General features: G+C 38.4%; 5 protein-coding genes across 6 annotated transcripts; 3 read left to right on the top strand and 2 right to left on the bottom strand.

Moving 5' to 3' along the window:
• Positions 1-1,155: 1,155 nt before the first annotated feature.
• On the top strand, positions 1,156-8,500 carry LOC121787261. Of its 2 annotated transcripts, none has more exons than XM_042185945.1 (20): positions 1,156-1,430; positions 1,714-3,050; positions 3,157-3,222; positions 3,299-3,500; positions 3,852-3,927; positions 4,069-4,191; positions 4,270-4,332; positions 4,439-4,520; positions 4,598-4,657; positions 4,766-4,818; positions 4,898-5,064; positions 5,169-5,337; positions 5,790-5,847; positions 5,967-6,023; positions 6,104-6,349; positions 6,806-6,867; positions 6,965-7,021; positions 7,123-7,216; positions 7,686-7,826; positions 7,987-8,500. In XM_042185945.1, exons 2-20 carry the CDS (start codon positions 1,743-1,745, stop codon positions 8,062-8,064), a joined length of 3,162 nt encoding a protein of 1,053 aa, XP_042041879.1. In that variant the 5' UTR covers positions 1,156-1,430; positions 1,714-1,742; the 3' UTR covers positions 8,065-8,500. The 2 variants fall into 2 exon arrangements, with proteins under 2 accessions (XP_042041879.1, XP_042041878.1); XM_042185944.1 differs by having other exon boundaries at positions 3,154-3,222.
• A 201-nt stretch (positions 8,501-8,701) lies between these two features.
• LOC121787622 lies at positions 8,702-11,169 on the bottom strand. Its single transcript, XM_042186410.1, has 3 exons — positions 10,616-11,169; positions 9,770-10,021; positions 8,702-9,326 (listed from the first exon to the last, which is right to left on the bottom strand). The coding sequence occupies exons 2-3, from the start codon at positions 10,007-10,009 to the stop codon at positions 8,913-8,915; spliced, it is 654 nt and encodes a 217-aa protein (XP_042042344.1). The 5' UTR covers positions 10,010-10,021; positions 10,616-11,169; the 3' UTR covers positions 8,702-8,912.
• A 4,484-nt stretch (positions 11,170-15,653) lies between these two features.
• LOC121787637 (histone H2A) lies at positions 15,654-16,940 on the top strand. Its single transcript, XM_042186437.1, has 2 exons — positions 15,654-15,940; positions 16,510-16,940. Exons 1-2 carry the CDS (start codon positions 15,731-15,733, stop codon positions 16,750-16,752), a joined length of 453 nt encoding a protein of 150 aa, XP_042042371.1. The 5' UTR covers positions 15,654-15,730; the 3' UTR covers positions 16,753-16,940.
• Positions 16,941-18,143: 1,203 nt separating this feature from the next.
• On the bottom strand, positions 18,144-22,173 carry LOC121787651 (soluble inorganic pyrophosphatase 4-like). The gene is made up of 10 exons (XM_042186454.1): positions 21,992-22,173; positions 21,828-21,876; positions 20,678-20,806; positions 20,565-20,593; positions 19,791-19,856; positions 19,614-19,721; positions 19,087-19,152; positions 18,891-19,011; positions 18,685-18,766; positions 18,144-18,434 (listed from the first exon to the last, which is right to left on the bottom strand). The coding sequence occupies exons 3-10, from the start codon at positions 20,802-20,804 to the stop codon at positions 18,392-18,394; spliced, it is 642 nt and encodes a 213-aa protein (XP_042042388.1). The 5' UTR covers positions 20,805-20,806; positions 21,828-21,876; positions 21,992-22,173; the 3' UTR covers positions 18,144-18,391.
• Positions 22,174-23,823: 1,650 nt separating this feature from the next.
• LOC121787389 (trihelix transcription factor ASIL1-like) lies at positions 23,824-25,960 on the top strand. Its single transcript, XM_042186099.1, has one exon. The coding sequence runs from the start codon at positions 24,734-24,736 to the stop codon at positions 25,841-25,843; it is 1,110 nt and encodes a 369-aa protein (XP_042042033.1). The 5' UTR covers positions 23,824-24,733; the 3' UTR covers positions 25,844-25,960.
• The last annotated feature ends 5 nt before the right edge of the window (positions 25,961-25,965 follow it).

Genomic DNA, 25,965 nt, shown 5'->3' with positions numbered 1-25,965 from the left:
AAAGAATAAATATAACAACATAATATATGCAAATTAGTAAAAATTTAGATTTCATAAAATATTTAAAAGTATTATTTTGATAATAAGAAGAAATATGAATTGATAAAATAAAAAAGTAAAAAATGGATAAAATATGTTCTTATTTAAAAACCCAACAACCAAACCATTGGACTACTACATTTCATATGACATTTATTGAAAACAAATACATTTCTACACTTTACGAATGGAGTGGATATGCTATTTTCAGCTCGATTCAAGAGAAAGTTTAGGCTCTCTGAATGGCCGGGAGGAGGCGACCACCCTCTCATGCCCCCTGATCCGCCAGTGTATTTTGAGTATTGAGAAGCAAAATAAATTTGGAAGCAATACACAATAACTTTTTTTAGCAAAATGAACTATTAATCGGGACGCAATACAACCTCAAAATTCAAATATCTTCTTATTATAGCTATATTAAATTTGAACATATTTATATCTGTTTTTAATTTAGAATATTAGTAATTTTTACTCAAGTTAAAACTTCAAACAACGGATCAAATCAAAACTGCAGTGAAAACCGGATACGGAACTCTAGATTGGATCACGCAAGCAACCACGTGGCGCGTGGAAAACACAAAGGTGGGCCCCATCAGATTTTTGGTTGTGGTCTGTATAATAAAATTTTATTTTAGTACTGTATTTCATTGAATAAATAGTGGAGTAACTATTAACTAATGCTGTTAAGAGAAAGGAGAAGACAAAATTAGTGATATACTCCCTCCACAACATGTTTAATTTTATCATTTCATTATGCCCGTAATTAAATTTTTTTTTTCATAATTGAAGTTCACAATCCATTATAATATACTATCTATATTTCAATATGAAATCAATATACAAACATCATAGTATTTTCTAAAAAAATTTCAATCATTTTTCTTTTAAGTTATACTAGACCCTCCTCCCGTCCCCGATTAATTGTCACTATTTTCCGTATAATATAACAAATTAAATCGTGCCCTCAAATTTCTCTTATCTCCCACTACTTTATCTCGCACCTTCCATCGACTTTTCCACTCTCATCAAACTTAAATGACAAGTAATTACTTATTTTCTATATATAAAAAATAAATAATAAATAATAAATATAAACTTCAACTGCTACTACTAAAATCTGTAAATCCATACCGCCAATCCAACTTTTCAGTTTTCTGAAAAATAACAGAAAATTTCACAACCAATACCCAAAACCCTAACATTTCTCCTCCTTCATTGCTGTTTCGTTCCATTGTAGATCTGTGATTTCTCAACTATTATGCTCATAGTGACGTTCAACAATTGGAGTTTCGGATTGAACAATTGACGCAGCTACCAGATCTGTCGGAGTTTCCTATATCTGATGACTGATTGAATTTCACTTTCATTTCCCGCTTTATTGGATTGAAAAGGTCCGTTTACATGCGTATATTGCTTTAAACTCACTTCACAATTTGCAATTTCGGAGATTATATGGATTGAGCTGGGTGTATGAATTTGACGGACGTTGGATTACGTAATGAATGCGTAGTTATTAATATTTGTGTTATTGAGTGAATTTGGAGCTGAATTTGATTTGGTATTTTTCGAATAACGTCAAATTTGATTGTTTGTCCTTCTAATTTCTTTTTTGTTCACACCGTTGCGGTCTGTCTTTTATTTTTTATTTTTCATAAATATGAATTGGTGGTGCAGACTGCGGTACTGAGTTTTTAGAGTTGTGGATGGGAGAGAGGGGAGTGGAGCTTAATGCGATTGAAATGAACGGTGGATTGAGGACTGATTCAAAGAGCGGGCAGCATCCGGCAGGGGATGATGCTAGGATGGAGGGAGAAGCAAATGAATCGTTCAGTGACACTAGGATGATGCCTTGTGTGGCTGCTGAGTTTATGGATGGTGAAAGTGAATCTGTGTTTTATGACGTTCAGGTAACTGAAGGGGTAATCGACGAGACTGAATTAGCGTGTTCTGTTGACGTGTTGTCAAATAACAGTGAATTAGTTTATGAAAGCCACGCGAAGAATGGTGCTCAGACAAGATCATGCTCTGAAATTCAGCTGAGAGAATCTGTGAATTATGCTGCATTTGGACCTTCTGCAGGGGTTCGTGCAAATGATGATTTAAGTAGTGCAGAGCTAGAACCCTCTGTGGAATATCATAATAGTGAAATATTGAAGGAGCATTGCACGAAAGACGTGGCAAAGGAAGAACAGAATGCTGGAGATACGGATACAAGGGGGGCACTGAATGACATCGGGATGGACCCTTGTGCAGTGAATCATGCAATGGAACAGTTATACGATGGTAAGGTTGAGCTGTATTCCAATAGCAATGAAGTGAAAGAAGAACAAAACAATCCTGGTTTGGGGATGTATCACAGCGATCGAGTGAAAGAACCAACCAATGATGATTTGCATTCTGAAGTTTCAGACCCCAATCCATCTCCAAAACAGGTTACCTCAAGCCTGACCATTAGCAGTCAACCGCACGATGTGCTTGGTGGGGAACATGGTGGCTGTGGAGAGATTACATCAGCCTGTTCCTGGAATTCCTTCACTGATGGAAAGTTTTGTGAAGAAGAACACAGTAAGGGTAAACTGGAATCAGTTTCTACAGCTCGTGTGGTTCTTGAAATTCCAAAGCATGTTAGACCCACTGGTATTAGAAAGATAACATTTAAATTCAGTAAACGGAAAGATGAATGTGATACTGACCTATCTTCTAAACCCTTGGCTGATGACAAATTTGATGAAGACCTTTATGATAATCAAATATCCGTGTCGACTGCTGATGGTTTATCTATGCATGGCTTTCGCAATGGCGACATGATTGCTTTAGAGAACTCAAAAGTGAAATCATGCATGGTTGATGGAGAGTGTCTTCACCCAAGAAGTCCTTCTTGTGCTCCCAACATGGAACTGATGATGTCTAAGAAAATCATTCCAGATAGTTACCCTTCGAATGTTAAGAAGCTTTTGTGCACTGGAATACTGGAAGGAGCTAGAGTTAAGTATATTTCTATGTCTGGTGAGGTATGTAGTTGGTGTAGTTGTGCTTTCTTAGTGATTTGATGCTAATCTTCAGTTGTTTTATAGTGTGGCGTTGCGTTGACTCTGGTTTCTATTTTATTGCTAGAAGGAGCTTCCTGGAATAATAAAAAGTGGTGGATTTTTGTGTGGTTGTTGCGTCTGCAACTTCTCGAAAGTAAGTCATATTTGCAAGTTAAGTCGTTCTCTTAATCAGTTGTTTTGTCTGTTCTAATTTTTCAAATTCGCCTCAGCATGTGGTGAGTGCCTACGAGTTTGAACTTCACTCTGGTAGCAAGACAAGCCATCCAAATAATCACATATATTTGGAGAATGGGAAGCCGATTTACAGCATAATTGAAGAACTGAAAACTGTTCCTCTCAGTGCAGTGGATACAGTGATAAGAGCTGTTGCAGGACCTTCTTTAAATGAGGAGTACTATCAGCTCTGGAAAGGTAAAATTCCAATGAAGTTTCCCTTTTCTATTTGAATTTCACTGAAACAGACTGTTCTTTACACGAGAAAGTTCATCTTATATTGCTTCTGAATGGTGCATACTTCAGAATCATAGGTCTTGAGTATTTCCAGGCAGGTTATTGCAAGTGCGCCTACATTTCTCTCTAATATTTGATGGTTGACTGAATATGTCATCTAGTCTGGCATCTTAGTCCGCAAACAGTACACCTCTCATGCTTGAGGAATAGATCTGGTTGGGGACCATTACTTTGGGTTTTGGATGAAAGATGATAATTTATTGCAATTCCTCCCTGTCAGTTTCTGATGTTTTGCTTTCTAAAATGTTGCAGCAAGTCTCATACGTGGACATGATGTAGCCTGTGGAGATAGCGCACACCTGTATTTTGGCATGTCACAATCCACCAGGTATGCGCACTGCATATTTTTCAATAAAAATTCATAGAATCCTTTTTTATGTGTATGAACCTCTTGAATATAGTTGTGCTTATCGGATCTTTTGATTTATCATGGATACTCTCACTCACTCTCTAACGGGAAATTTTCCAGCTCTGCAAGACCGTCTACTGAAGACTTTACTTATCCGGATGCATATCTTTATTCTCGTTCAACACCCTTTAATCAGCAAGGCTATGTAGAGGCACTAGTTGAGCAGAAACGTCCAGTCAAGAAGTTTGTTCTATTTTCGCTGCCTCTTGTTTCTCATATTAATGCAATTTTATCAGGCGCTCAGTATCATTTTTTATGCAGGCCAAGACATTCTGGCTCTTTTTGGGGACATAAGAAGACAACAGAAGGTGGCAACAAAAAAAGGCAAGTTTGTTATTATCATACATCTTTCTAATTTCCTGTACACAGCTCTTTGTAGGTCTTGTCTGATGTCAAGACCTTGGTCTAATGAGTGATTGATGTACAATAGGGACAATGATTTGCACAAATTGCTTTTTTTGCCGAATGGACTGCCAGATGGGACCAGTTTGGCTTATTACTCCAAAGGAAAGGTTGTATAGCACTTTCATGAAGACCTCCTCATTTTTTCTGATTTGACCATATAACCTGTGACAATGTCTGTTCACAGAGGATTCTCGGGGGTTACAAGCAGGGAAATGGCATAGTTTGTGGTTGTTGTAACATTGAGGTAAGTCCATTTATCTGTGTATTTGGAATTTCTATTTACTAGATGTGATCTGTTATAATATATCTAGCTCAAGAAACACATCTCATGTATTCTTTTATTTAAAAACAGATTAGTCCCTCCCAATTCGAGGCTCATGCTGGATGGGCAGCTAAACGTCAACCGTGAGTTGCTTTTGAAAAAATAGAATGTATATTACACGTGCCATCGGGTGTCAGAAATATGATTTCTATTCTTTCACAGCTACCGTAATATCTATACGTCCTCTGGATTAACACTTCACGACATAGCCTTGATGCTTGCAAGTGGCCAAAGTCTTCCATCTAGTGGAAGTGATGATATGTGTGCAGTATGCGGAGATGGAGGTGAACTTATTTTATGCAACGGATGTCCTCGAGCATTTCATGCTGGTTCGTTTCTCCTTTTTCCTTGTTTTCAATTTCTTCATGTACTCAATTTGTGCTTGTGGGCTAGTTTCTCGTTTTGTGATCCCTTTTTATCGAAATTGTTGCAGATTGTTTAGGTTTACAGTGTCCCCCGGAAAATGATTGGTATTGTCCGCATTGCAAGGATAGACTTGGTTCTGGTAGAAAAGCTACTGGGGAATCAAGACCAATTATCCTTAGACTAAAGAGAGTGGTAAAGGCACCAGAATTTGAGCCCGGTGGCTGTGTGATCTGCAGGTTTATTGCTTTGGTTATATTCTTTTTCAGTTTACTATATATATAGCAAGTTCTTTGTCAGAATAGCTGTTTTAAGGAAGTAGCTTTTCGTCGCGGATTATCTTCCACATTTAACCTAGCAATTGAATTTGTAGTTTATTTGCCGAGGACTCCCAACAAATAGGGGGAGATGTATAATTTTCTCAGCATCTTGTTAGTCATGGCAAAGACTAGTTGCTATTAGTATTCTTATCTATTCTAGATAAAAAGATGTTGACAGTTGACTATTAATCCAAGTACTAAAAAAAAGTTTATCTAGTCTGATATCTCTCTTTAGCTGCAATTCCTGTAACCAACCACTTCGTTCCACAACTTCATATCTTAGTACCTTCAATAGTTATTCTGAAGTGTGTGTGCCTATCTAGGCAAATTTCTATAGTTCTATAAACTGGTTCTTGTCTTCTGCTTTCTAGGTCACAGGACTTCAGTGCTGCAAAGTTTGATGACCGAACAGTGATAATATGTGATCAAGTATGACTTGATTCCTCATCTTACTTTTGGACATCTATTCTGCTATTGCTTGGTCATTTACTTTGTCTATGGCATATCCTTTTTTATGTTTTATGACTCCATTTTCTCTTTTTGTCTAGTGTGAGAGGGAATATCACGTTGGTTGTTTACGTGAATCTGAGATGTGTGATCTGAAAGTAAGTCTTTAAAGTACTTTTCATCAAGGAGCTGTTTTTGACAGTTCGTTGTTAATGGATGTTCAAATATATGGTGGCAGGAACTGCCTGAGGATAAGTGGTTTTGTTGTGATGACTGCCATAAGATCTTCGAAGCACTGCGAAGTTTGGCTTCTGGGGAACCCAAGTTAGTTCCAGGTGCAGTGTCATCTGCACTATATAAGAAGCATGCAACAATTGGTTTGAATGGTATGTATATGAATGAGATCCAATGGTGCATTCTAAGTGGAAAAAGTCGAGCTCCGGGGCATCTAATGTTGCTCTCTCGAGCTGCAGCAATTTTTCGCGTAAGCTTTCCCATCTAACATTACAAGATATTTTCCCTTATTTATCTGATACGTGCACTGTGTTTGAAGTCAAAACACTCATGACCTCATTTTAACCATCTTTGCAACTTAATTGGCTATTAAATATTTAATGCAAGGGTGCATGTGTGTGTTTTCCATAGTAACTTGAATATGTGAACATCACAAGAGTATCTTCCATGTGTAACGATTGAATGGTTGCGGACCAATTATACGTTTTAGGTTAATTGTTTCTAACAACAGTAGATATGTTTTGACCGGAAGAAGCCTCTTGTGTCAGTGTTTTTTAAAGCATTTAGCTAGCCAAAATATCGATGTCAGCCTAATCCATATGAGGATTGAATTGGCATACTGTAAAGTATAGCAGTACAAAATACATTGTGCCGTGGTACATATTGCAAACTGGTTTTATGCCTTAAACTGAATATATTGTTGTAGGAATGCTTTGACCCCATCGTTGCAAAATCTGGTCGGGATCTTATCCCGGTTATGGTGTATGGGTAAGTTAACCGCCCGCCCTCATTTGTTGTACTCAATTTTTCTTGGTTAATGATGATCAGTCAACCCACCAATAATACTGTTTGCACATGTGTGCAGGAGGAACATATCTGGGCAAGAGTTCAGTGGAATGTACTGTGTGGTTCTAATTGTAAAGTGAGTTGATGTTCTCAACTGCCTTGTAGTTTTCATCTTGCTATGTTATTATTCAAAGTAATACGAACCATGAATGTTAACATATTCTTTGGTGCTTGCAGCTCCATTGTTGTATCAGCTGCTCTCCTCAGGATATTTGGAAAAGATGTTGCTGAACTTCCATTGGTAGCTACCGATAGAGAAAATCAAGGAAAAGTAAGTCTTAGGCACACTCTTTTACTTGAAACGTGTGAAAGCATATGCCTTGTCTTTCTAATAGACAGGTCACTTGTCTTTTGCATTTTCTCGCATTTTGCTCAGAACTCATGTCCAGCATCAACTACATCCGTCATTCCATGTTTTGTTAATGAACGTATAATGGCCAGTCATTCCATGTTTTGTTAATGAACGTATAAGGGCCATTTTTCTTTTTTCTTTATTTTGGTCGGGGTGGGGGTGCGGACCTTGTTTGTGCACACTCAGGTAGCTTCTTGTATGTAGTGAAGGATTCGTTCTTGTCAGTGTTTTTGTTTCCTTGACTACTAAAAACAAAACAATAATTTGATTATCCAGGAATTCCAATTAAACTGCTGAAAGCTTCATTTTTTGTGACTAGGTTTTGTTTAATGTGATATTGTGATTGCTTCGACAGTGATATAACTATTATCATTAAAATGCCATACAGGGCTATTTTCAAGCGTTGTTCTCGTGCATCGAGATATTCCTATCATCTATGAACGTGAAACACCTGGTACTCCCTGCGGCCGAGGAAGCTGAACCTATGTGGCTGAATAAGCTAGGCTTCACGAAAACGAGCCATGAGAAAGTAAGCCTCTTATCCTTGGTGGCTACTTTAGTCACCATAGTTGCATCTGTATTCTGTGACCTCAAGGCTCCAAACAGTTCCATCCATCTTTTAATCTCGAGTCGAATCTTGTAAAAGCACTACTGATAAGGCTCTGATAAACTGAAATTTCCTTAAGCAGATGCTGAAGTACACAAGAGACTTTCAGCTAACAATTTTCAAGGGGACATCCTTACTAGAAAAGGAAGTACAGCCATAGTGAACACTCTTGAGAGATGTGTGGGGTGCAGCAGTTGCTGATAACGAGCGAGTCTCACATCCCACAGCGGAAATCTGGATGTGCCGCAGTCATCTGAAAGCACACGAATGCATGAGGCACTCCACCTACATACAGAAGTAAGTTTTCGACAGGAGTGAGCGTTCACACTATAGCACCGTGGTCAGGTTTCTCAGGAGTTGTATGTCTTTATCATATCGTGGGATGATACACCACACTGCATCGTGCTGCCGTAGAGATATACAGAATGTTGAAAGAATTTCCTCAAGCATGCTTCCCTTTTTTATCCGCATGCAGGAAAAGAATAGTTAGGTTTTGAAGACCAAATACTTTGTTTCACTACATTTGTGCATTTCACTTTGGCGAACGCTATACTTGTGTTGGATTATAGTGATGCAATGTACATTTCATACTACTATATATGTTTGTTCGATCGCTGAAGATTATTTTGTCCCAAGATTGAATTTCCCCAGAATTACTCGAAATTAATTGTTTAGAGAAAGGCGAAGACTGGTCTTACCTGATATTGGTTTGAGATTAAAAAGTGAGCTCCATCTACTCAAATGAATGACATTCACCAAGTTTAATCTTTATTTAATTCATTAAATCGAACGCAATATACCAGCTTACGAATGGATTGAAATAATGTCCATGAATTTACAATACTCGTATTACAAACAAAAGCCATGTAAATTCGTTGAAGGCCAAATGCCAATTCTCAAAATTCCAAAGTCTTGCAAGCATAACTAGTAGAAAGCTTCTAAGGCATAACGAGTAGTACTTATTTATTTACATTGGGGAGAGACGGAAAACATGCCCATCAATGCACATTATCGCGTAGCCTCCGGGACGGGGAAGTGCAAATTCTGGACCGATTCCTTGAGAAAGCTGCTTCCACAGAATGCATCTGTGCTGATAACATTGAACCCGGCGATACCTGCCTCGGGCTCGGAGAAGCTAGCCACGCTCTTGACTTTGGTGGTCCCGCCATTCTTCCGAGCTTGCTTCTTGTCTTTGTCTTTGCCTTTGGTCCCTCGCGAGGATTTCCCACCACCTCTCTGTTTGTTCTTCCCATATTTCTTGCTATAACTGCGGATGTATTGATTCCTGCTCGATGGCACGTGAGATACCGAAGTTGGAATTGGATCATAGACATCAGGTGCCCAAGTGACGGACAGCTTCTTAGGTGGTATACCCTGCTTTTCACGGCTACCTTTCATGGCAGATGCAAGCTTGGACAGAGTCTGAGAGCGATAACATAAGGAATAACAAAGAGAAAATTGCAACTGTTAACAATATCTTTATAAGAGTAAGCCTTTGTTGTTTATATATATACGCGCACAGGCCTTGGCATATTTATTTCAAATCCAGTGCTTTTCCACTGCCACCGGAGGAAATAACGCAGCAAGAATATTAAAATACTCGAAAAAGAAAGGCAAGAGCTAATATGCTTGCCTGCAGAATTCACAAAGGTAGCAAAGTAACAGAAAAACACGTTATCTGATGAACTGGGGAACTGGAAAAGGATCCTAAAATACTAGCAAAACTTCATAAATAAGCATTGCAAAATTCAGCATATGATATTGAGAAGTACTACACAAACTGATAAGCACTGCACAAACTGATATAGTTGAGAAGTACTACACAAACTGATAAGCACTGCAAAGACGCTGCACGAAAAACTTACAGCAGAAGATGTAGAGTCAGGAAGATTGTCACCGGATTCGTCTGAGTCCTTGGAATCACATTTGCTATTGCTTCCAGCCAAATCTTCAACACTTACAAATTCATTCAAGCACACTTTCAGATCATTCATAGAAAGATCCCCTGAACCGTATTGAGTTTGGATATTGGGAGTCGTAAAAGACTCAGTGTTGCTCCTTAATTGTTTGGAAGCCAGCGTATCACTAGGAACAGAACCTTCCATCCACAATTGAAGCTGAATAGAAGAGCAGCAAGAAAGGCAGAATTCAAAGTTGATTAATTGTAATCATGCCAAGCACAACAAAGAAATTATAAATTATACTCCATGTAGGAGGCAAATAAAAAGTTAAACTAACACACCCCAAAATTTGAAGATGTGCGAGTATTATAACTGTAAAATGTATATATGATGATAATCTTTCAATCCACATATTACCTCTACATACTAGCAGAGAAACACTGATTCAATCAACTCGTAATCCGCGAGTCACCACAAGGCTTGCTTTACTAGGTTACTACATTCAAAATTTATACAGATGCCATTATGCAATTAGCACTTTGAAACCAATCCTTCCATCGTTCACTCAACTTATTAGATCTAACTGATTCTTACTAATGAGGTTTTGGAACAACCTTCTGCTGATTAGTCATGAGTATTGCAAAAAGAAAAACTAACAGGATATCTCAGGCATCGATTTCACCAGATATTTCGATAGAAAATAGAATATGAAACATCTAATTCTCAGAAGAGTGCGTGTTATACTCGTTATTCCCTATGAACAAATAACACAAATGTAAAAGCTAAACAAAATCCTCATCTACAAATTACCTTATAACGAACCAAAAACCGTCGAGAATCCTTGATATCTCCAAAACGAGCTCGATCCACAGGAAAAATAGAAGATCGCCCAATCGAGACAGCTCGATTGCCAACAAAAATCAGATCCACCACTGGTTTACTGATAGTATCAACACACGCTAATAATACCGCGTCGGAACCGACAAAACAGCACCAAAGCGTTCTAAACTGAAACCTTCGCGAAAAATAAGCTAAGATCCGGCGAGTAAAACGTTAACTACTAAGATTACCGCGACGATCACTTTTCTGAAGATGTTTCCGGCGATGAAAAGACGATCCACCGTAGTACGACGTCATATGCGGGCGCGTGAGTGTTGGAGAGTAGATCGAAAGCACCGGATGCATAATCCGATGCTCTTAAGTTCAAGAAATCCAACTGTGTGAGGATCGATCAATCGAAGTAACACGAAGAACTTAAGGCATGCTTGTGATCGAGAGTAGGCGAATTTGGATCTGAATTTCTTTCGAGTAAATGGAATTGATATGAATTTGTTCGTCGGCAAATGGATAGAATTTCTGAGCTTAGTATATATAGTAAACTAGTGTACTATGATATGAACATGAGATATTTGGGGTTTATCTTTACGTCATTAATTACTATTATACCCCCAGAGTTTTCATTGACTAATTTTCACTCATCTACTTGTAGTAGACTTTAGTCTTGCCTTTTCATTTTCATTTACTCCTTATTAGATGATATAGTAGTGGGATTTAAAGTAGAAATGTTCCATTTAAAATTAAAAAATTGCCATTATTATTAGTTTAAAAAATAAAAATAATTTACATTGGGGCATATTACTTGAAAAATCATGGAGTTTGATCATATTTTTGTTCCATCCTATTGATTTGATTTTTTCTCATTAGGTTTAGTGCATTTTATCGTGTTTTTGGACTCATTATTGTTTTGAACTTTCTTTGAATGTCGAGATTGGAGGTAGAAATGGAGCTAGGACAAAGTTTGAAACTAGAAATGAGAGTATTTGGTGTGCGCTGGATTCCATGCGGTTGGGTAAAATTGTGACGATAATCCACGTGGCCTAGTGAAACGTGTAGATTTGTCCAGTGACTTTGTTATTCGGTCGGGTGATTTAATCACCGCATTCCATATGATCGGATGGCATAAAAAGCAGTTGTACAAAATCACATTTTAATGATAAATTTTTGCACAGTTGTTGGGAGAAAAAAAAACAAGAAATAGGAATGGAGAAAAAGATTCAACATCAAAATCTCCATCAATCCAGAAACAAACCACCATAAAAACTGGAATAAAGCAATGAAATCTTCAGTTTTAGCTTCATTTGGTGTTGTCTGACCTTAGTATGATTGGCTAGATTTATCCATTGCTCTTTATGGATTTACTTTGGCTTCAATTATGAGTATTTTTTTTATTATGATTGTATGTGTTACTATGGAAATGTCCTTTATGGCATTAGTATTTCAGTATCTACCTCTTTAGCTTAGGACATGGAGTGATTTATGAGATTGTGATTTTATGATTCTTGTTTGTTTAGAGTAGAAATAAAAAATGAATATTTATGGTTCTTGGATCGTTTGTTACTATGCTTCCAAGGGATCTTTGATCTATTAATTCTGAATAGATGCGGTTGGTCTCTTGAATGTAGATTGATCATTACTAGTACTTTATTAATTAGGATTTTTTTAGCTAAATGTTTAGCTATATATGATTATGCAATTCTAAGAATATGTTTACAACTTCTAGGGTTTGACTACCGAAAAGTTTTAAGAGCAATGTTATTAGGGTATCCACTATGGTTCGGCGTGGCTATAGCCGCGGGTTGGGGCGACGGCGGGGCGGATTATAGTATATGCGACGTCCGCCCCGAGGCGGACGGTCATCAGGCTTAATCGGGGCGAGGACGCGCCGGTCCGGGGCGGAAGCGGCAAATAGGCGCGCCGGTGGACGGTGATTTTTTTAATTCAATTTATCACCTATAGATACACCCCATCTCATTTATTATTTTCACACCATTCCAACTCTTCATCACTCAAACTTTCTCTCACTAGAATTTGTGGACTGAAAGGACAATTTGTGGAATGACGCGTGGAATTCTCTGATTCAAGAGGTGCAACACCAGGCCGCCCAGGAGGAAGCGGCGCGGGCGGCGGAGGCCGCGATCCCTCGTGCGATTACGCATTGGCGGACCATCCAACGAGACCACGCTGGTGCACACTAGCGTCTAATGGCTGATTACTTTGTGGATAACCCCCGTTATCCCCCCGAGATTTTCCGGCGGCGATTCAAAATGTCGCAACGACTCTTCAACCATATAGCGACGAATTTGGTGGAGCGTTACCGATGTTTCACCCTCCGGCGTGATGCCGCGGGCCAGATCAGGCTGTCTACGCAGCAGAAGTGCACATCAGCAATCCGACAGCTTGCCTATGCCGGACCAGCCGATATGTTCGATGAATACCTACAGATGGGTGAGATAATTAGCCTAACGGTCCTTAGTCAGTTTTGTAAAGGGATCCGGGAAATTTTCGGTGGGGAGTTCCTACGAAAGCCCACACCTGATGAGTGTCAGAGACTGTTGGATATGCACGGTTCGATCCACGGGTTCCCAGGAATGTTAGGAAGCATCGATTGCATGCATTGGGAGTGGAGGAACTGCCCGGTGGCCTGGAAAGGCCAGTTCACAACTGGATTCAAAAGCAAACATCCATCGATGATTCTGGAAGCCGTTGCTGACTACCGTTTGCGGATCTGGCATGCGTATTTCGGTGTGGCAGGTTCGAACAACGACATCAATGTTCTTCAGTCATCGCCGCTCTTCAACGATGAGTGCCAGGGGGAGGGTCCAGAAATCAGCTTCGTAGCCAACGACACGCAGTACAATAGGGGATATTATTTGGCAGATGGGATATATCCGCGGTGGCCCGTATTCGTCAAGACAATTCGCCAACCGGTTGGAGCGAAGAAACAATATTTTACGCGCAAACAAGAGGGTGCTAGGAAGGATGTTGAGCGGGCTTTTGGTGTCCTCCAATCGCGGTGGGCGATTATACGGTGCCCGGCCCGAGTGTGGCACGAAGATGAGGTCGCGAATATCATGTTAGCATGTATCATATTGCATAATATGATAATAGAAGATGAAGAATTTGCGGCAGAGAGCTGGGCACCGGAAGAGGGTGCAAGTACAAGTCATGGTGTTGCCTCCGCGCCGATCCAGATGGGCGTACCACGGAGCAATGAATATTTGATCCAACGTTTCGCTGATATGCGCAGAACCACAGCACATACCACACTCCAGACCGATTTGATTGAAGAAGTTTGGGCACGTAGGGGAGGCGGTGTAGTGTGAACACCTTTGTGATTTGCACTAGATTAAATTTCCGTTATATAATTTTTCCTGTACTTTAATACGACGAAAATTTAGTGTTTAATTTTAATTTCTTCACGTATAGCCGTTTTTTTCTAATTACGCATTGTCCGATAAATTTAGATATAATTGAATTAACATAAATGAAAAAAAGATTGGGGCTATTGGAAGTGTCCGCCATAGTGGCGGAAACAAAATTTTGGGGCTGTGGACAATAAATTTAGGGCTATGGACAAATTTTAGGGCGGGGCTATTGGAGTGTCCCCATTATAGTGGACACTCTTTAGTACCTTATTATTTCTTCAATTTTCATGTTTCATATGTTGCACTTGTTATATATGTTGCTTTTGTTTTGTGGTGTAGTTCATAGCAAAATAAAAAAATACTATAGTTTAAGTTGTGGACACATGAATTATACTTTTTCTGTCCACTAAAAATCGTCTCATTCATGAATGATATAAGTTTTAATGCAATATTAATAAATATGAAATAGAAAGAGAAAGAGAAAATATGAATGAAGTAAATAGAAGATAAAAAATGAATATTCCGTAATAAATTTGAAGTAATTTATACTAGTATATTACATCCGTCCATGATAAGAGTCACATTTTTATCATTTTAGTTCGTCCCACAATAAAGTCACATTTCAATTTATTATAAATAGTAAGTAGGCCTACATTCCATCAACTTATTCCGACTTATATTTTATTATAAAACTAATATATATAAGTGAGACACTAAGACCATAGTCCACTAACTTATTTAACCAAATTTATTAAAACTTGTACCAACACCAAATATGACATATATTGTGAAATGAAGATAGTATTTTATACAGTATGAAGCTAAGAGTGTCCACTATGGTGAGGACCCGGCGATAGCCGCGGGTTGGGGCGGCCGGCGGGGCGGACGAGGATTGGGGGCGGTAGGACGGCGGACGACGGATAGGCGGAGTTGGGGCGAGGACGCGACTGGTCGGAATTAGCCGCGCCTATAGGCGCGGCGACCATAGTGGACGGACATCCGGCGCGGCTATGTCAATTTCGATTTTTTTACCTCTATAAATACCACTCCCCACCACCTATTTTTCACAATTTTCACAAAATACATCCATTCCCTATCTACACAACTACTCACCGTGGAGACGACGAATCACCCGACTCTCAGGAGGTGTCCACCATAGTGACGGAAATAGAATTTTACCTGTTTGCAATACAACGAATGTTCGGCCCCAATTACCTCGTTTTCTAATTATTTACACTGCTATGATTTTAATTATACCTGATTAAAACTAAAAACATTTTAAAATGAAAATTGATTATAAAATTTGGGGGCTATTGGAGGTGTCCACCATAGTGGCGGAAATAGAATTTTAGGGCTATGGACAACAAAACTGGGGCTATGGACAAAATCTTGGGTGGGGCTATTGGGGGTGTCCGCCTTATAGTGGACAGCCTAATTTTGGTGGACAGACCCTTTTTGGTGGACCATGGAGTTTCTTTCCAACTTTTACAATTGTCCTCTTGCGATTGGCCAAATACCAAACCACACGGATCTCCAACACCTCCTCTTAGAACCGCCGATAAGCTCCAATCCAACGGCCTAAATGCCCATCTATATCACCTCAACATGCACCCCAATTATTTAACCAACACCAACAACCTTCCACCCTCACTATTTCAGCTCTACCTTCAATACAAATCCCACCCCATCAATCGATCCCCATTCGCACCAAAATTACGAAATGGACACCGGCGGAAAATTGAAGAAGGGAGCTGGCGGAAGGAAAGGCGGCGGCCCGAAGAAGAAGCCGGTCACCCGCTCCGTCAAGGCCGGATTGCAGTTTCCGGTCGGCAGAATCGGCCGGTATTTGAAGAAGGGCCGTTACTCGAAGCGCGTGGGGACCGGCGCGCCGGTTTACTTGGCCGCCGTGCTTGAGTATCTCGCAGCTGAGGTATTCTGCTTCTGTTTTCCTGCATTTCGAAATTCTCTCGGCATCTGATCGTGCGTTTTGGAGTGAAGTTAGATTTTGCCCTTTTCTGTTGGGGATTTGTGGTGTTGTGTGATGAATTAGAGCGGTGGATCTCGTGTTGGTCTAGTTTGATTGAGGTGGTTTTGTTGTTGATTGTGGTTAGGGCTTGGGATGTGGTAGTTAGGGTTTCTTAATTAGGGATTTTGCAGCTCAGGTGATTTAATTTGGGGCATTTTGAAATTAGATGGCATCCAAATCCATCAATGCTGCAAAGGTTTGATTTTATCCACACATCCAGCATAGACAGGAATTGGGGTATTTTAAATTAGATGGCAGCCAAATGTTTGATTTTTGGTTGTATGTATAACAGTGTGTGTTTGAGAGAGAGAGAGCGATAGAACTTATTAGTTCTGTTTGTGGACAGAAGTTGGGTGCGTGTGCAGCATCTCATGGATGAGATATTGGTACAAAACATCATAAATTTGTAGTGAATCTGTTGATTATGTAATCTCTTTGCAGTGCCATAGCTAAAACGATTGAATTGTGGTCAGGTGTTGGAGTTGGCAGGCAATGCTGCAAGAGACAACAAGAAAAACAGGATCATTCCGAGGCACGTGCTGCTAGCTGTGAGGAACGATGAGGAGCTTGGGAAGCTTCTTGCTGGAGTCACCATTGCTCACGGTGGAGTTCTACCAAACATCAACCCGGTTCTTCTACCTAAGAAGTCGGAGAAGGCAGCAGAGAAGTCACCGAAATCTCCATCAAAGGCGACAAAATCTCCCAAGAAGGCTTGATGATGTTTGTGGATGCTGTTCCCAGGAAGAAGGAAAGTCCTCGTGTTGTGGTTGAATGGCATATGTAATTTGAATTGTTGTTGGTTATGTAGTAAACTAGGCTGTTGATAAATGGATTAACAATCTGTGTACTATCTTGTTGTATTGTTTGTTGTTAGAATTGAATGGAAATGACGTTAGATTTTCAAGATGAGTGGGGTTGAACAAACCAAGGGTAAAAGGTTCAAAATATTGGAAGTATGGGACACCTTTTCTATGAAAGAGGAATTTTGTTAGGCTTTATTGATACCAAGTAGTAACATTTTAAAAGACAGAATGAAAACGTGATTGAATATCCGAACTCATTAGAGAATGAACTTCACTAAAGATGGCATGACTAATTTTTATGCATGCTAGATTGCCAGCCGTAATTTTCCAAGTCTGAAGTTAATTTTGCCCCAAGACATGTCGTCCATGCATGGTGTTTACTGACTTATTTCTATAGAATCCATACATAGTGTTCTGGATTTATAAATTTAATACTAGTAGAAAAACTTCGACAAATAGGTAAAATACGACATTATTGTTTACTAGTAGTAGTACTATATATTTTGGATCGTATTCAAATTTTAGATATACTTATGATAAACTTCGACATTAATTTAGAATATAGCTTAATTTAGGAAGTTAGGTAGAATACATTAAAGAAAATTAGTATTCTCACAGTTGAATCATTTCCCTATATATTAACTTTGTTCTCTCTCTTACTTTATTCTCTCTACTTTTTTTCCTCTCTTACTTTTTTTATCTATTTATTTAACACATTCAACATCTATTTCTTAAACTCCGTGACGAAAAGTTTTGCCCAAATTATGATGAAACGGAAGGAGTACTATGTAATGAAGAGAGTAAAAAATAGACAATAAAATACATAATTGAAGAGTAAATAAAAATAAAAAGATATACTAAGTTACTTTTTGGCAACAAAGATAACAGACTTACATTGAAATAACTTTTGTAGAACAGAGGGACTAAACTATTTATGACAAAAAATATACTCCCTCTATCCACAAAAATCTCTCATTTGTAAACTATTTATGACAAAAAATATACTCCCTCTATCCACAAAAATCTCTCATTTGTAAATAACATAGATTTTATTGTATAATTAATAAATAAAATAAAATAAAAGAAAGAGAATATTAACAAGAACAAGAAACGGAGCCTAGGAGGGAATACCACATAAAAATACATCTATTAACAAGAACAAGAAACGGAGCCTAGGAGGGAATACCACGTAAAAAATATTATTTTGGAGTGGAAATAGTAAATGAAGGGGCATCTACTATTTTGGAGTGGACAAATTAATCGAAGCCTTGACAAAGCAATTACCATCTCAACGCATACAGAAAGAAGGCAAAAACAGATAATCAAATTCACAGATGAAAAACTGCAAGTTAGTTATACAAACAGAGGGGTATAACTTTGGTTTTCACCATCACCTTTGATTTCAACATGCCTTTTTCCGTCGCTCTATTACAATGTTTTCTGTCTTCATCAAAGTATTATACTCGTACAATATAGTATTATATGGATCAGTTTACGGATATTACTTACGCATAGGTCCGGAAAATTATCTCCCCAGGACAGATGGGAAAAATCAGCGCCTCAGACTCTCCACGATATAGTCTGCATACAAGTCCCTGCACATGATATGGATTGAATATGAATGAGGACCATTGGATATAATGATCCAGGAAAACAAGTACAGGGATGTCTCGTATCAGAACGTCAACTGCACAACTATTATAGATATCGTAGCAATATAATTCTACACTCAAATTACGTAATGAAACACTAGCCCGAGTTCGTTTTGCACTGATAAGTTATGATATACAGTACTAGTTACAGTCGAAAAATGTTATTCATATAAAGGAAGGGGTGATGGCCTACATGGAGAGCTGTATAGCTCCATATGCATTAGTGGCTGGCAGAAAGTCATCAACAGCAACCTCCTTGTTCTCATTTTTCTTGTCTGTTTGATAATTAAGGTGAAATACAGTCATTGGTCGAATTCCGAAAGGGTGAAGATTATAAATTTTGGTCGATCGAAAAAAAATAAAGGGGCAGCATTCATTAAAATCTTCAACAAAGGATACACTCCTCAAAAAAACGACGGATTTCAGCCAAGCGATGGGGCGGGAGCTCTTTAATGTCAGTATAATCACGGTATTCAGGATCATCAGCACAGACAGCAATTATCTTGTCATCTTTCTCTCCCTGTTTCCGAAAAGATAAGTCAAGCTATTCTCTTCTCCGTTTAAGATCAAATGATGTGGATTTGATGACGGGTACCTGATCAATCATAGGCATGAGGCCGATAGCTTTAGCTCTGAGAAAGCATCCTGGAAGAACTGGCTCCTGACAATATCAGTGGAGATAGTATTATTGTCGTAAAAGTTTACAGAACTCTTAAAGATAATATTCCTAATAGATCACACTCAAGCAGACTTCACTGAGTTTCAAAAGACACCAATGGTTCCATGATTATCGACATTTGCCTCACATATAATGATGAACTTGGCAGAATACAGCGATTGAAAAATGAAAAATTCAGCATATCCTTAACGATGATGCATACTCGAAGCCTAGTATTTAGTGCGAGTAAGTTCAGTACAATAGAAAAAACACATGTATGTTCTCATTGCTAATAAAATGTCATAAAAGCGTACTTTCCTAAACAACATGCAGCTTAGTTCGATATACCAGAACACACATGTATGGTAAAGATATGGCACAGTTTAGCTATACAGATCACGCTAGAACTTTATAGTTTAGTCGTATTAGAAATGTTTGGTGAAATTTCAAGACCAGCATTTCACCTGCATAATGACCAATACATCCATTGGGTCACTGTCTTCACAGAGTGTGCGGGGTATGAAGCCATAGTTATGAGGGTACACAACCGATGAGTATAGAACTCGATCAACCTGCATGTGCATCATAATAATTAATTTTGTATCGATTTCTATTGTTCCGGATATCACTTGACTATTTACCTTGATTAGACCAGTTTTCTTGTCAAGTTCATATTTCACCTTACTTCCCTTACTTATTTCGACCACCTAAAGAAAATAAGATAGTTGGAGTTAGAAGCTCCAGAATAAATCAAAAGTGTTTTTATTATCATGAGCTAAACGGATAACCAATCATGCGGCAATAAAAACTGTTTAAAGCAAACAGGTGAGTCCCAATTGTATGTAAACTGAAACAAAGCTAAAAAGGAATAACACAATTAAACATGCAAGAGAACGAGGAACTTTGGAATATGCTACCTGTTAAATAATATAGGAAATAAGCACAAACTTGTAAATCTGGGAGTGACAGTTCAGGCAGAAAAGCCAGAAGTAGATCACAAGATAGGTATCACAAACAGATTAATCTAGATGACAAGGGGAAAGGGCAGATGGGAAAGTAGTGTTTGGGTTTTGAAGCAGCCACTAAAATGAACAATGGCTTTGCAATTTTCGAGCAAAGTTCGTCCTTCCAAATTTTTGCATGAATAATTGGTATATCAAAACATAGAAACACAAAATTGATAGGAACAAGTAAAAAGATTTCTATGATTCAGATTACCATGATACTTATGACAATAACAGCATTTTAAGTATGGTCATTACTCATTACAGATGTCTTTCTAAAATAAATAATAGTACTATGTTATGAACATGCCATTGCTTTGATGACAAATAGAAAGAGTGACACATTTTCAGTTTAGTTCAAGATTTTAATAGGACATGAAAGTGAAAAAGCCGTATACATATTATACATACACAGTTGAAGATCTTTGGAGCTCCAGGTCCTGCATTGACAAGTGTGCAACAACATTACATGCTTTTTGTGTCATTTGATATAATTTGAATAGGATTGAGGTAATAACACATACCTATCTCAAGATCATGCCAAGGATGAGCAGCAACATTTTTCCTAGTCATGGAAGAGAGTATCCTTTCATTAAGAGGCAGCTTCTTGAAAACAGGGATTTTTTCTGACTGCTCTGTAGGTGGTGCCATAACTGCAGGCAGATGCATTCGAGATATCAACAAACATAAGCTTAGCTAACCTAAATCCAATGCAAAAGAAGCTAAGAAGATTTGGCTGTATCAGGATAAAAACAAATGTTTATCATCATATAAATTTGTTAGGTCAAGAACACAATAATATTATGTAAATTTACACTGAGAATCCAAAGATTCCATGAATATAGAATTTTATAAATGAAATCACATGTGACCATTAGTGTTGTTGTTGAGTCCTATCAACCAGCGTAACACAGTTTTGTGACTTTAAACTTCTTTACTTCATTCAATAGCTAAATGTGCATAGTTTATGAGGTGCAATCTCCCAAACAGAACCGACCAGAACAACATGAACACAAACTAGCTTCATGCTGGTTTAGGGGATGGAGTGAATGGTCAAATGTTCGTGACATGTCGACAACTTTACCAAAAACAATGCAATATGCTCATATCTTAGCAATACTATCAATAAAAAAATAAATCTCAAACATAAAAAAATACTCCCTACACTTGCTTTAACACATGCAGCGAGACCATTCACAAACTAGTGAACACTGATATGATGACAAATAACAAAACAATACAGTATAACTACAAATTACAATCAGTTTACTGACAACTAAAAGCATATGAGCTTTCCACAGTCCACACCGTTACTTTTCCAGCCTTTTTATGATTAGAGTTGCATCACAAAGCATAAAAATCCATCAACAGAGCGATTTACAAAGAGTAAGTGCTGTTCCATCTAACGCACCACCGATCAAAATGCAACGGCGAGAACACACTCGTTCACATAAAAAATCATAAAACACAACACACAATGTTCGCGCCGCTAGCTAACTCAAGCAATCGACGATCTATACCGACCGATCTACAACATACACGGATTAAATCAATTGAACAAGCTCAAATGCGTACAATCAACACAATCGATTGCATAAAAAACCAAAAGGAATAAGAATAATCCGAAAACACAGTAAGAAACCAGGATCTGCATATGACGAAACGCATTTTCACCTGTAACGGCGACGAGAGGCGAGACAGAGCACGGGAGGGAGAAATGCGCCTGCAATGGAAGGACAAAATACTCAGATCTCCGCGGAAATGATACTGAAGCGTGAAAATGAAGGCAAGCGTTAGTTATTTATGCACGAGGTAAGAGTTTTAGAGAGATAAAAAACCCTAGAGAGAGAAGATGAGCTGAGTAAAGGCAAAGCTTCCTCGCTGAGCTGCTGTGGGATTCGTCACGCCTTCCCGCTCTGTTTTGTGCTTGGCTTGGTTTGCCTTTCAAACAATGGGTATAAATACGCGTAAATTTCAGACGTCTTTTACTGTGCACGTGTCGAGTTATGATTGATCTATTTCTGAGGATAGTTGACACAATTGGACACCTGTCTCTTGAGAGATTACAGTGCCACTGGCTACTTCAAATATGATAATGGTAATGGTAATGGTAATGGTAATGGTAATAAATATACATGAGATAATGAATTAGAACGTATGTGGCAGTTACAATTCCATGGCTGAATATAAGAAAAACTTCCACCACATTATTTAATCTAAATTTATTCAAAAAAATGTAAGCTCCAAATGCAATGTTATCAGATTGATCTCATATCTTATGAATATTTTAGGACAAAACTCATAAATATTTTAAAGAACGCCAAAACTCGTCCTTTATATATGGGTAGAAAACTCATAAATATTTCAAAGAACGTCAAAACTCGTTCCCTTTATTAATAGTAGACGTGTTCTTTCATTAATTGTATTTAAGATTTTAGAATTTGTCTCAGGTTTCAAGTGCAGAGCTAGTTCCTTTTTCTTTATTTATTATTTTTATATTATTTTTAAATTTAACAAACTAAATATTACTTTTTAAAAAATTATACGTATTAAATTTTTATAAGGTATTTTTAGACCTAAAAAGATATTGGTAGTACACATTTAAATAATGGCATTTTAGAAAACTAACAATTACTAATTTGTTCGAAGAATCTCATAATTCGAATGAAATCAAACTTAAATAAAGTACTACTACAAAATTGAACGAAATCCATCATATGCTATTAAAATTAATATATTTGAAAAATTAGAATAAAAAGTTTATGAACTCTGGAGTCGTCTCAGCTGAGATTCGCTTCCCTCTTCGTTTTTCTTCATTTCTCATTAATGATTAATCAGACCCTCGATCTGGTACAAATTTTTTTTTTTGGAAATTGTATGCCGCATTAAATTTTTTCAATTTTTTAAATTCCAAAGTTTTGATAATCTGATGAAAAATGATCATAATTGACAGCTTATGCTGTTGATAAGGTTTGATTATCCCTATACGCAACATAATAATTTTAATGTAACTCATACATGCCTTTTATTTGAATATGTAAAATAGGTGTTAAGTGTGTTATCGAAATGAAAAAGGTTTCTATATGCGAGATTCGAAATTTAAATTCAAATTTATATTATCACATTAAATATAAATACAAATTTATATTATCACATTAAATATAAATTCAAATTTACACATGTTAAAGCACGGGGGTGAAAATTATAAAGTGTTGAGCTTCATAGTTTTTTCATCAATTTTTAAATTATAAAAGAAATCAGATTTTGATTAAATTTCCTTATTTTTCTACAATTTGTTTAGGCACACCGCTGAAATAATGAGCACCGACAGCCAAGATACAAGTGCTAGTCGATTTCTGTGTAAATAGATCAAAATAAATAGAAATAATGCTACTCACTTCGTCAACATTAATTCTTACTTTCACTCAACTATTTTAAAAATTATTAAAAAAATTGATAAAAAAAATTAATAGGGCCCGATTTCTTTATTTACGTTTCACGTATCTTTTAAGAATAAAATTTTTAACACACTTGAGATCATGTATGTCATTTCCTACTATATACACACAAACATGATAAATGATGGTGAGGTTCATTACTCATGTTTGGGTGTATGTAATAGGAGATTGAGTAAGAAATACCATAGGTGATCCTCAAAATAACACAATTTAGACGAAATTAGTACATTAACAAAGAAAACAATAAAACAAAATAAAATAATACTATTAATAGATAATAGAGAGAAGTTGTAAAAAGTTTCTCAAAATCAACTAATTTTATGGGATAAAAAATGCTACTATTAGTTTTATAAAAATATGAGTAAAAACTTTTTATAAATAAAATGAGTTTATGTAAAAATGAATTCTACTTATTAAAAATACGAGATAATTATGCACGGAAGAATGGACTATAAATGAAATAGTATTCTCTTTGTCCGTATTAAAATTCTCGATCGAGTTCGACCCGAATTTTAAAATCTAAAAGAAATAGATAAAAAGAAAGTTGAATTTGAAACTCAACCCGAATTTTAAAATCTAAAAGAAATAGATAAAAAGAAAGTTGAATTTGAGACCAATTTTTATGCATTGTTTTTAAATATGTGACCTAATTAACTGTAGTATAATAGGGTGTGTGAGATATTATTAGGTGAAAGAGAAAAGGGATGGGAAAGAATAGTGACGATAGTAGGTTTAGGTAGATGGTGGAAAAAGGGTGGTAGGGTGGGTTGGGATAGGGTGGCGTCGCGTCCGGTGGTGATGGGTAGTGTGGGGTTCACTGCGCACACACCGCAGCAGCGCAAGCTAGCATCCATCACCCCTCGTCACCATCCAATCCATTCTCCCCCTCTCACATCATCATTTCAACCACCTCCCACCACCACCCTCACCCACCGCACCTTCTCACTATCGTGCGCCTCATGCTGTTCATTCCTATCCAGTACCCATCTCCTCTCCATTTATTCCCAATTCATCCATCTCTCCACTCAATTCTTCCTCCCAATCATCAATTAAGTGCAATACTTCTTCCCAATCATCAATTTCACTCATAATTAAGTTCGGAAATCGATACTAAACCACGAGATGTCGTCCGCCGGCGACGCGGTGACGGTGGCCGAACCAGCTGAGAAGCCTCCGCGGCGGTTTCCGCCGCCGTGCTGGACGCAGGAGGAGACCTTGGTCCTCATCGAGGAGTACCGGGAGCGGTGGTACGCCCTCCGCCGTGGATACCTCCGGACGGCGGACTGGGACGCGGTCGCCGCCGCTGTGGCGAGCCGCTGCGCCGCCGGCGTGTCCCCGGCGAAGACATCCGCGCAGTGCCGCCACAAGATCGAGAAGCTTCGCCAGCGCTACAGAGCGGAGAGGCAGCGCGCCGCCGCGCTCCCGCCGCACCACGGCGGGAGGTACTTCTCGTCGTGGTTCTTCTTCGAGAACATGGACGCGATGGAGAACGGCACCGCGCCGCCGCCGATCGCGCAGAAGCAGGAGGATTCTGGCGACGGATCAGCTCGGCTGAAATCTTTGCTGGATCAGAATATTGTTAAATTGAAGCTCAAATCGAAGAACAGCGCCGAATTAGGATTCGCCGACGGCGTCAAACCTAAGAGATTCAGCTCCGGAACTCAGATCCCGATCGATTACTCAGAAATTCCAGAGAAAAACATCTCTCACGTGCACGATCTCGCGAGCTACGGAAGCAGATCTCAACCGATAACCGCAATTCCAAAATCCTCATTCAAATCCAGATCGAAGAACACCGGCAACAATTTCAACATCAGCGACGGATTCAACCACCAAATGTTCCAATCGAAGCTAGAGAATTTCGACAGTATAAGAATCAGGCAGAGTCCAAACGAAGAATTCTGGATGAGAGTTCCAGCAAACCACAACTACAACAGTAGCAACAAATTCGCGGCGGTGATCGGCGGCGGTGCAAAGAGGGGGAGGAGCGCGGTGGAGGAGATCGTCGCGTCGATAAAAACGCTGGGCGAAGGATTCGTGAGATTGGAGAATGCGAAGATGGAGATGGCGCGTGAGATGGAGGCCGCGCGGATGGAGATGGAGATGAAGCGGAACGAGATGATGCTGGAATCGCAGAAGCAGATTGTGGATGCGTTTCTGAAGGGATTGTTTGAGCTCAAGAACAGCAAGAAGATGAAAACTGATCAACCCGCTACAGATTCACCGCACTAATGTACTGTATTTTCCTTTTTTCGAGCTTTTTTGATAAATGTTTATAATGTATGGAGTTCGATAGTAATTTATTCAGTTTTGTATGCATTTGAAATAAAAAAGCAAATTGAATATTAACAATG

Source organism: Salvia splendens, chromosome 22, assembly GCF_004379255.2.
Source record: "Salvia splendens isolate huo1 chromosome 22, SspV2, whole genome shotgun sequence".
NCBI lineage: Eukaryota > Viridiplantae > Streptophyta > Magnoliopsida > Lamiales > Lamiaceae > Salvia > Salvia splendens.
This window is presented reverse-complemented; position numbering and strand designations above follow the sequence as displayed.